At 42.9% G+C, this 8,981-nt stretch overlaps 1 protein-coding gene across 12 annotated transcripts in view; it reads left to right on the top strand.

The window, feature by feature from the left end:
- The window catches only part of SYNRG (synergin gamma), a 76,827-nt gene extending 68,112 nt beyond the window's left edge, over positions 1-8,715 (top strand). For 9 of the 12 annotated variants that reach the window (XM_014790935.2, XM_087440833.1, XM_087440834.1 and 6 more), the window contains 3 exons: positions 6,106-6,216; positions 6,575-6,610; positions 8,046-8,715. In XM_014790935.2, the coding sequence (XP_014646421.2) occupies positions 6,106-6,216; positions 6,575-6,610; positions 8,046-8,177 (279 nt within the window). In that variant the 3' untranslated portion in view covers positions 8,178-8,715. The remainder of the gene's footprint in view (positions 1-6,105; positions 6,217-6,574; positions 6,611-8,045) is intronic. The other 3 variants (XM_087440832.1, XM_087440838.1, XM_014790937.2) reach the window with 1 other exon arrangement.
- The last annotated feature ends 266 nt before the right edge of the window (positions 8,716-8,981 follow it).

Below are 8,981 nucleotides of genomic sequence, written 5' to 3' on the forward strand. Positions count from 1 at the left end.
AAATTAGGTTAGGTTATGCTGCAGTAACAAACAACCCCCACCCCACCCCCGCCATCTTCGTGATGTAAAACAACAAAGCTTTATTTCTTGCTCCTGCTATATGTCCGTCTCAAGTTAGAGGGGTCTCTGTGCCATTTTCTTCTCACTCAGGGACCTGGGTTGACAGAGCGTCCACTATGTGCAACATAGCTGGTCACCATGGGAGGGTCAAGGGAACATAACAAATAGCATATTGGTCTTAAAGGCTTCCTTCCAGAAGTGACACTTATGACTTATGCTCATAGTCTGTTGACCATGGCAAGTTACACAGCCATGCCTAATTTAAGAGGACAGGGGAGGCCCATACTAACATTTGAGGGCAGAAGAAGAATGAGGATGTTGGTGAAGAACACTAATTTCTGTCAAACTCTTCTTCCTTAATAATGATTTTCGGGGCCGGCCCAGAGGCGCAAGCCGTTAAGTGCCCGAGCTCCACTGTGGCAGCCCAGGGTTCACCGGTTCGGATCCTGGGCGTGCACTGACGCACCCGCTTGGCCAAGCCATGCTGTGGCGGCGTCCCATATAAAGTGGAGAAAGATGGGCACGGATGTTAGCCCAGGGCCACTCGTCCTCAGCAAAAAAAAAAAAAAGAGGAGGATTGGCAGATGTTAGCACAGGACTGATCTTCCTCACATACACACAAACACCAAAAAAAATAATGATTTTCTTGGACACCATTTTAGCGGTTTATTATTGGCTGAAGATTCAGGATTATATATCCCAGTCTGACTCTAGGACTTGTCAGTGTATGCAGGTCATGTATAATGTAATTTTTTTAATCTTTACTAAATGCATGAAATATTTGCTAATTAAAGTAAATGACATTCAATTTAAGGTGGCGTGTAGAGGGCATACCTTCTTATAGAAGTACAGCCATTCATTGGTGTCACACTTTTACTATGTATTACAGCAATCTCCCTGCTTATAATGTGTATTTATAAAGGGTAATTTTATCATTGGAAAGATTAATTGGACGACAGGGTAATTTATGCAGAGCCTTATGATTTTCACTGGAGATTACAATATTACCTTTTCATTTGCTTCCCTTATGCCTTTGATAAACAGATATTAAAGCGTTTTTTTATGAATTTGGTTTATTTCAAGATTCAGTTTTCCCAGATTCTAAGTATTTCTCAAATAGTCCTTATTCAGTAACATGATAAATATCTATAATGTAGATGACAGAAGTGCTGTGTTTTTAACCTCTTCAAAAAGCTTGTTAGATTTTATTTATCAAAGTGAGTAATTGTGATAATCATTTAGAGTATTTTATCCTTTCCAGAGCACTTTTTATACATCTGTGAGGGTCCCAACACCAACTGAGGGAGGGAGGGCAAGTGACAGTGTTACCATTTTACAGATGACGGAATTGGACAGCAAATACGTGATAGTACCACTTGTTTCTAGGTTTGACCAAAGTGGCCATGATTGCACTAAAAAGGAAAAAAGAAAAATTATCCTCTGGCTGGGCTAAGGCCATGTAGGTCAGCCACCACGATCAGAGTCCTCAGGTTGAAACATCCACCTCCTGTTTTCTTCTTTGAGAAGGGTCTGTTCTTCCTTCCCTAGGTGTGATCTGAATGGATCAGCTCAGGTTAGTTTAAGAAAGGTTTGTGGTGCTAGTACATGGTTTATTATTTCAAATTAGGAAGGGATGGGAAACAGCATACATAACGCACACATTTTTCTACGGAGAAGTCAATTTTTTTTTCTGCAGAAGGATAATACAATTTTGTAAATACAAAACCAGTATAATAACTCCTCAGTGGTTCAGCCTAAAATAACTATAGAAAAAGAGGCTATTATTTTAGCAGGAATTTGCCATCATCCTGGGTCGCCTCAGTATCCATGAGGAAAAATCAGCCAACACGCCATGCTCCCAGACCACAGGACCCTTCTCTCCATCTTTCTTCAGCCGCACACTTGCATAATCATACTGGATTGTGTTATCACATCAGATTGCAGTGCCTGTGCGATCTTAAATTCAGACATCTTTCTGAGCCCAAATTGGTAATCTTCTAACTTTCTCACACTTGACTTGTACTGCTCTTGTTTTTCGTTCTCAAGACAAGACAAGACAATTGTTTGACCCTTTTACTTTGTGCCTATCAACTCCCTTCCATCGTCACTTCCTTTCCCACCTGCTTAGTCCTTAGCTTTTGAGGTTATTTATGTCTGTCCTACAACAACCAACTGTCCAGATTTGCTCAGGGATTTCCTCAGAGCTAAACCAGAACAGTCTTGCACAAACCAGGAAGTTGGTCTCCCTAGTCTGTTATATCCGTATGTGGAAATACTACATAATGGTACTGCTGGCGTCTCTTCCCAACTCTGTGTTCAGTGACATCACATTGGTAGCTTGAAATCAACTATGGTGGGAGTATTTATAACATGGAAATCAGCAAATGCTACAAATCAGGGCTTGATTTGTTGTTTTGTTGATTGTCTAGACTTAAGAAGGTGATAGAGAATGTTAATGCAGATTAAACTTAAAAGTATGCTGAGTCTGTAGCCATTGTACTATGAATAGAATAAAAAGTTAAGGAGGGGCCAGGCCCGTGGCGTAGCGGTTAAGTGTGCGCGCTCTGGGTTCGGATCCTGGGCGCACACCAACGCACCACTTGTCAAGCCATGCTGTGGCAGCGTCCCACATAAAGTGGAGGAAGATGGGCATGGATGTTGTTAGCTCAGGGCCAGTCTTCCTCAGCAAAAAGAGGAGGATTGGCATGGATGTTAGCTCAGGGCTAACTGAGCTAACCTCAGTTCCTGAGGTTCTCTCACAAAACCTCTCACAAAAAGATCACCTGATTTTCCTCACAAAAAAAAAAAAAGTTAAGGCCGGCCCCGTGGCTTGGTGGTTAAGCGAGCGTGCTCCACTGCTGGCGACCCTGGTTCGGATCCCGGGCTCGCACCGACGCGCTGCTTCTCTGGCCATGCTGAGGCCGCGTCCCACATACAGCAACTAGAAGGATGTGCAGCTGTGACACACAACTGTCTACTGGGGCTTTGGGGGGAAAAAATAAATAAAAAAAAAAAAAAATAAATAAAAAAAAGTTAAGGAAATAGTCTTCAGTATTTGAGAACTATTATCTGATTCGACAAAGAAGTCACGTATTTGACAGATGAGTGAAGTTCTGAAATACGTCTGTGTTGTTTAGTCTTAGTCCTTAACATGAAAACATCAACCAACATTCGCGTAAGAACTACACTCTTTCAAGAAAGCAAGCATAGGGCCGGCCCTGTGGCTTGGTGGTTAAGTGCGCGCGCTGCAATGCTGGTGGCCCGGGTTCGGATCCCGGGTGCGCATCGAGGCACCGCTTCTCCGTCCATCCTGAGGCCGAGTCCCACATACAGCAACTGGAAGGATGTGCAGCTATGACATACAACTATCTACTGGGGCTTTGGGGGGAAAAAATAAAATAAATAAAAAAAATAAAAAAAAAAAAAAAAAAAAATAAAAGAAAAAAAAAAAAAAAAAAAAAAAAAAAAAAAGAAAGCAAGCATATAGGTTAACTGTGTATCCAGGAGTTGGGCAAAAGTCAAAGAAAGCATTCTGTGAGAATCAAGCGACTATACGGAATTTGCGATAAGGGTGATTGTATATTTTATTATTATTTAGAAATTCTGTGCTACACATCCTCTGTCAGTAAAATTTATAATCAACTTATACGTGTGTGTTTGTGTGTATATATGTATTGGTATGTGTGCACATACTTTTTCTTTGGAAAATCAGTTCTTAGTGGTGGGGGAGGGTGTTGATTTTGCCCCCAAATTGGCCAGGGATCCTGCTAAACTTCCCACAATGCAGAAGACAAGCCCCACAACAGAGAATCATCCAGCTTAAAATGTCAGGGGTGCCAAGTTTGAGAAACTCTCCTCTAGGGCATACATAAGCAAAATAAATTGGTTTAGGTATATCAAATTTTTTCACATTAAGAATCCAACTCTTGGGCCGGCCCCGTGGCTTAGCGGTTAAGTGTGCGTGCTCAGCTGCTGGCAGCCCAGGTTCAGATCCCGGGCGCGCACTGACGCACTGCTTCTCCGGCCATGCTGAGGCCGCGTCCCACATACAGCAACTAGAAGGATGTGCAGCTATGACATACAACTATCTACTGGGGCTTTGGGGGAAAAAATAAATAAATAAAATTAAAAAAAAAAAAAAAAGAATCCAACTCTTCTGAATCTTTTTTTTTTTTTGGTTTTGTTATTCAGGGGTTTTTCTAAATTGAGGAGTAACTTACATACAATGAAATGCACAGATCTTAAAAATGTATATAGTTGGATCAGTTTCGACAAATGCATACAGCCTTGTGGCCCACACCCCACCCATGTATGGAGTATTTTCACCACCTCCTAAAGTTCCCTCTTGCCCCTTCGCAGTCAATCCCTTGATCTGATTCCAAAACTACTGATCTATTTTCCACAGATTTCCATCACCATGGATTTGCCTGTTCTAGAACTTTATATAAATGAAATTATGTAGTATATATGTCCTTGTGTCTGGCTTCTTAGCATGTTTTAAAAATTCATCTGTGTTGTATTAGTTTGACCCCTTTTATCACTGAGTAATATTCCATTGTTTTAGTATACCATGGTTTTTTTAATTCATTTTCTTGTTCATAGACACATGCTATTTCCAGTTTGGGCTAATAGGAATAGAGCTGCTATAAATATATTTTGTACAAGACTTTTGTTAACATAGGTTTTCATTTCTCTTGGATAAATATCTCAGAGTGGAATTGCAAGCTCATATAATAAATGTACATTTTAACGTTTAAGAAATTAACAGCTTTCTGAAGTTCGGACCTGCCCTTTTAATCATTGGGTTCCACTCTCCATATTGCGTAGGTTTATTGTAAGGAATAAATTAAATAATCCATGTAAAGAGCTTAGTGTAGTGCCTAGCACAAGTGAGACCTTGAGTTATTAGCTGCTGTTGTAGTTACTGTCTATAGCTGATAACTTCCAAATCTCGCACCCTTGAGCGCTGGGCCTGTGTCTCCATCTGCCTGCTTCTACAGCATCAGAACTCGGCTGTCCCATAGGCAGCTCCACCTCAGCTTGTACCAAACTGAACTCTTCTCCTCAATCTCCATCTCCAAACTTGGCTCTCCTCTCACGTGCCTTGTTGTGGTGAATCCCGTCAGTTGCCCAAGCCTCTCCCCTCCTTGCACATCTAACATCACCCAGGCCTGTTGATTCTACTGCCTTAATAGCTCTTGCAAGTGTCCATTGCTCTCCCTTCCCCACTGTTGCTACCATAGTCCTGACCTTCAGTGTCTGTCTCCTGGATCACTACAACAGCCTTGTAACTGAGGCCCGTACCTGAGGATTGCCGCTGCCACTTCATTGCCTACACTGCAGCCATGGGATCTGTCCCTAAGACAGACCTGATCCTGTCATGGTCCAATTAGAACCCTTAATGGCTTCCCAGGATAAAGTTGCAACCCTCATATTCCTTTCAAGGCCTTCCTGCCCCAGTTTCATCTCCTACCTCCTTTCATAAGCTTGGTTCCTATGCCCTAGATTTCTTCCTGTACCGGATCTTTTGCTTAGAGGCCTTTGCCTGTGCTGCTCGTTCTAGGTAGAATAAATATCCTTCCCTCCCTTACCTCATCCTACCCCGTCCCTTGACTTAGCATATACCCATCAGGACTCAGCCAAGATGTTTCTAAGTTCTAGGAGGCATTCTCTGCCATTAGGTTCCTTTTCCCTTGCGTTGGGGTAAGTGACCCACCCCACACACACACCCCTCTGCCCTGTGTGCTGGCACTCAGTACTTACCCCTAGTGTGGCTCTCATGGCACTGTGTTGCCCGATACCTACCTGGCCCCACCCCTGGACTGAGTTCTCGGAGCACAAGGCCCATTTTTCACTCATGTTAGCATTCCTAGCACCTAGAACCCAGCACGTACTCAGTGAACGTGCGGGAAAGTGCATAATTGTATTGGTGGTATTAAAGAGTTTACTTCATTTGCTGCTGGACCTTTTGAGGATGAGTGATCAGAGTGAAGCCAACAGCATTTGGAATTGCTGAGTTCTTACCCATTTGTCTTGTCCTCACAGCCCGATGAAAATTCACTGGATTTTTCCTCTTGTATGCTACGGCCTGGGATTAAAAATGCTCAGGAACTTGCTTGTGGGGTCTGCCTTTTAAACGTGGACTCCAGGAGCCGGGTAAGTCACACGCCTTCCCCCTGCAGATGGCAGAGCACCTCCCTGATAGGACCTGGGGGACAGCCCCATCGAGCCCACTTCACTGCAAGGTCTGTGGCTAGAGGAGGGGATTTTATGAAGCTCTGAAATCTGACCGCAAGCACAGATACATTCTTTCAAAAGGGCAGTGGGGGAAGCTGTTGAGGGAATGGATGCAGTTCTTGCCTTTGTAACGAGCGTGCTGTTTGCATTGTGTCTGCAGCACCCTGTGCACAGTGGGGTGGTAAAGAGAAAAGGTTAAACCTGTAAGGATTTGTTTGGAGGCAAGAGGCCCTGTTCTGGGAATTTTGTTGACCTTATGGTTTCAACGTTATTTCAGAAAGAAGAGAAGCCTGCAGAAGAACATCCTAAAAAAGTATGAACCACTTACACATTATCTTAGCATCTCCATCTTAATTTTGAGTGTGGAAGGCAAATCTGATGACTCCACTGCCATCCTGAACCGTTCCAATCATGAATCCTTTACTGAGTCATTTTTGTTCCCATAACGTTTGATTTAATCAACTAACGTGTCTGTGTGGATTCGCTTCCGTCCTGTTTGCATGCTTGTATCTCTTAATGGGCTTCTGGTGTTGTGGTTATTTTTCTGTGATAAACAGGGTAACAGAATGAGCCACTTCTGAAGACTGGAAGTTGTAGTGACACAGAATGAGATCAAAGAGCTCAGGATTTGGCCATTATCAGACAAAAACAAATTGTTTGGGTTTGAGAGTTTTGTTTTATTTATTTATTTACTTATAGTGCTTTAGAAAACACCCAGGAAGTGGCTGAGGTTAGGACTGGCTGGTTGTAACTTACTATAAGCATTTGCTGCTGTTAGTGCCGTCCAGTCGATTCTGACTCCTAGCGACCCTGTGTACAGTAAAAGGGAACCTGCCCGGTCTTTTTGCACCATCCTCTCACCATCGGGCACTATATCAGACACTGCTCCACTGCTACTGATAGGGTTTTCATGGCCAATTTTTGGGGAAGTGGGTGGCCAGGTCCTTCTTCCTAGTCTTGGTCTGGAAGCACCACTGAAACCTGTCCATGATGGGTGACCCTGCTGGTATTTGAAATACAGGTGGCATGGCTTCCAGCATCACAGCAACATGCAGCCAGCAGTGTATGACAACTGACAGGCGGGTGGTGTGGTTCTCTCACTGGGAAGCGAACCCGGGCCGCAGCAGTGAGAGCATCGAATCTTAACCACTAGACCACCAGGACTGGCTACCTATAAGCATTGTGTACTCATCTGGAAATAATTCTTATGTGTTTAATATCTTTTTTTTTTTTTTTTTTCTTACAAACGCTATACCTATTTGGACTTTTTAATTATGTCAGTTCAGTTATCAGCTCCCAATGGCATTAGACCCTAAGAGTTTTTTAATCTTTTGTTTTCTTTCATGATAGGACTGTAATCAGCCACAGAAATTTAAGGTATTACATGTTACAGTCAAGTGCCAGCCTCAGGGGAAGGGCTCCCTTCAGCACAATGAGGGATAAAAATTGTCCATAGCCCTTGGCTATTTTAGTTCCCCATATCATGACCTTCCTGCTCTGTCTGCCTTTTCTATGAAAGATTTGACCTCCTTTTGCTGAAACTGGGTTTAATGGTAAAGTTTTTTTTATACCTTTAATTAGCAGTGAAAAACTTTTCTCACTTGAATTCCTAGAGCCACCTGCTCGGCTTTTGTGTGTGTGCCAGTTTGGCCTCAGCCTCTGTGACCCGGAGAGGTGTACGTGCTGGTTGCTGATCAGCTCTTAGGTGCAGAAGCCTGACTTGCCCCACATCTCTCTATTTCCGGCAGGCATTCAACTCAGAAACAGACAGTTTCAAGCTGGCATATGGAGGACACCAGTATCACGCCAGCTGTGCCAACTTCTGGATCAACTGTGTTGAACCAAAACCTCCTGGCCTCATCCTGCCTGATTTGCTCTGAAAAGCTCCTCTGTGAAGTACCCAATTCATAAAAAAATGTACCAAGTACCATGGGTTGTGACCCCAGGGGGTGACAGGGACCGATAAACAGAATGCGAGTACTGCAAAGTTCACCTCCATGAATCTACGTGAAGAATTTCGTAAGAGGAAGAGGGGGAGAAAAGCTGCGGAAAGTGCCCAGTCATTCCTGCAGATGACCTTTGTCCCCTAGGTCCCACTGCCAGTCTTTGGGATTTGAGGTAAAATTGTCCAAACTGCATGTGGCACCAGAAGTTTGCTGACTTATCTCTAGTTCTCTTAAGCTATTTTAAAATATGGACCACAGTTTTCTTTAGCTAAGGAATAATTTGTTGCTGCAGCATTGAAACTGTGAAGAATTGACATTTGAAGAAAAATAAATTATTGTTGTAGGAATGGAATTGGCAAGAATGTTTCGAGCCAGTGTTTGTTTATATCTAGAACACTTATTGTCCTGTGAAGTAGTATGCATTTAATTTGTTAATATCTGAAATGAATAAAAAGGGGAAATTGTGATTAAATTGATGTTCTGTCTTTTTATAGAAAAAATTCTGCTCGTCTCCATTGGACAATGGCAGATAGGTGAGGGAAGATTTACCAACTTTGTCACAACTGAACCAGTTCTCTACTCCTTTTGTTCATTTCTAAAACTATCAACTTCAGAAGACTTAAAACATGCCTGGGCACTTTGCAGTGGAGAAGAATGTTCATTTTGACAGAGGCCCAAATCCTGTGTATCAGGATGAATATCCTTCCCCTTTGGGACCTTCACTGAAAACCTTGTTTT

Source organism: Ceratotherium simum, chromosome 16 (genome assembly GCF_057802395.1).
Source record: "Ceratotherium simum simum isolate JZ-2026a chromosome 16, ASM5780239v1, whole genome shotgun sequence".
NCBI classification, from domain to species: domain Eukaryota; kingdom Metazoa; phylum Chordata; class Mammalia; order Perissodactyla; family Rhinocerotidae; genus Ceratotherium; species Ceratotherium simum.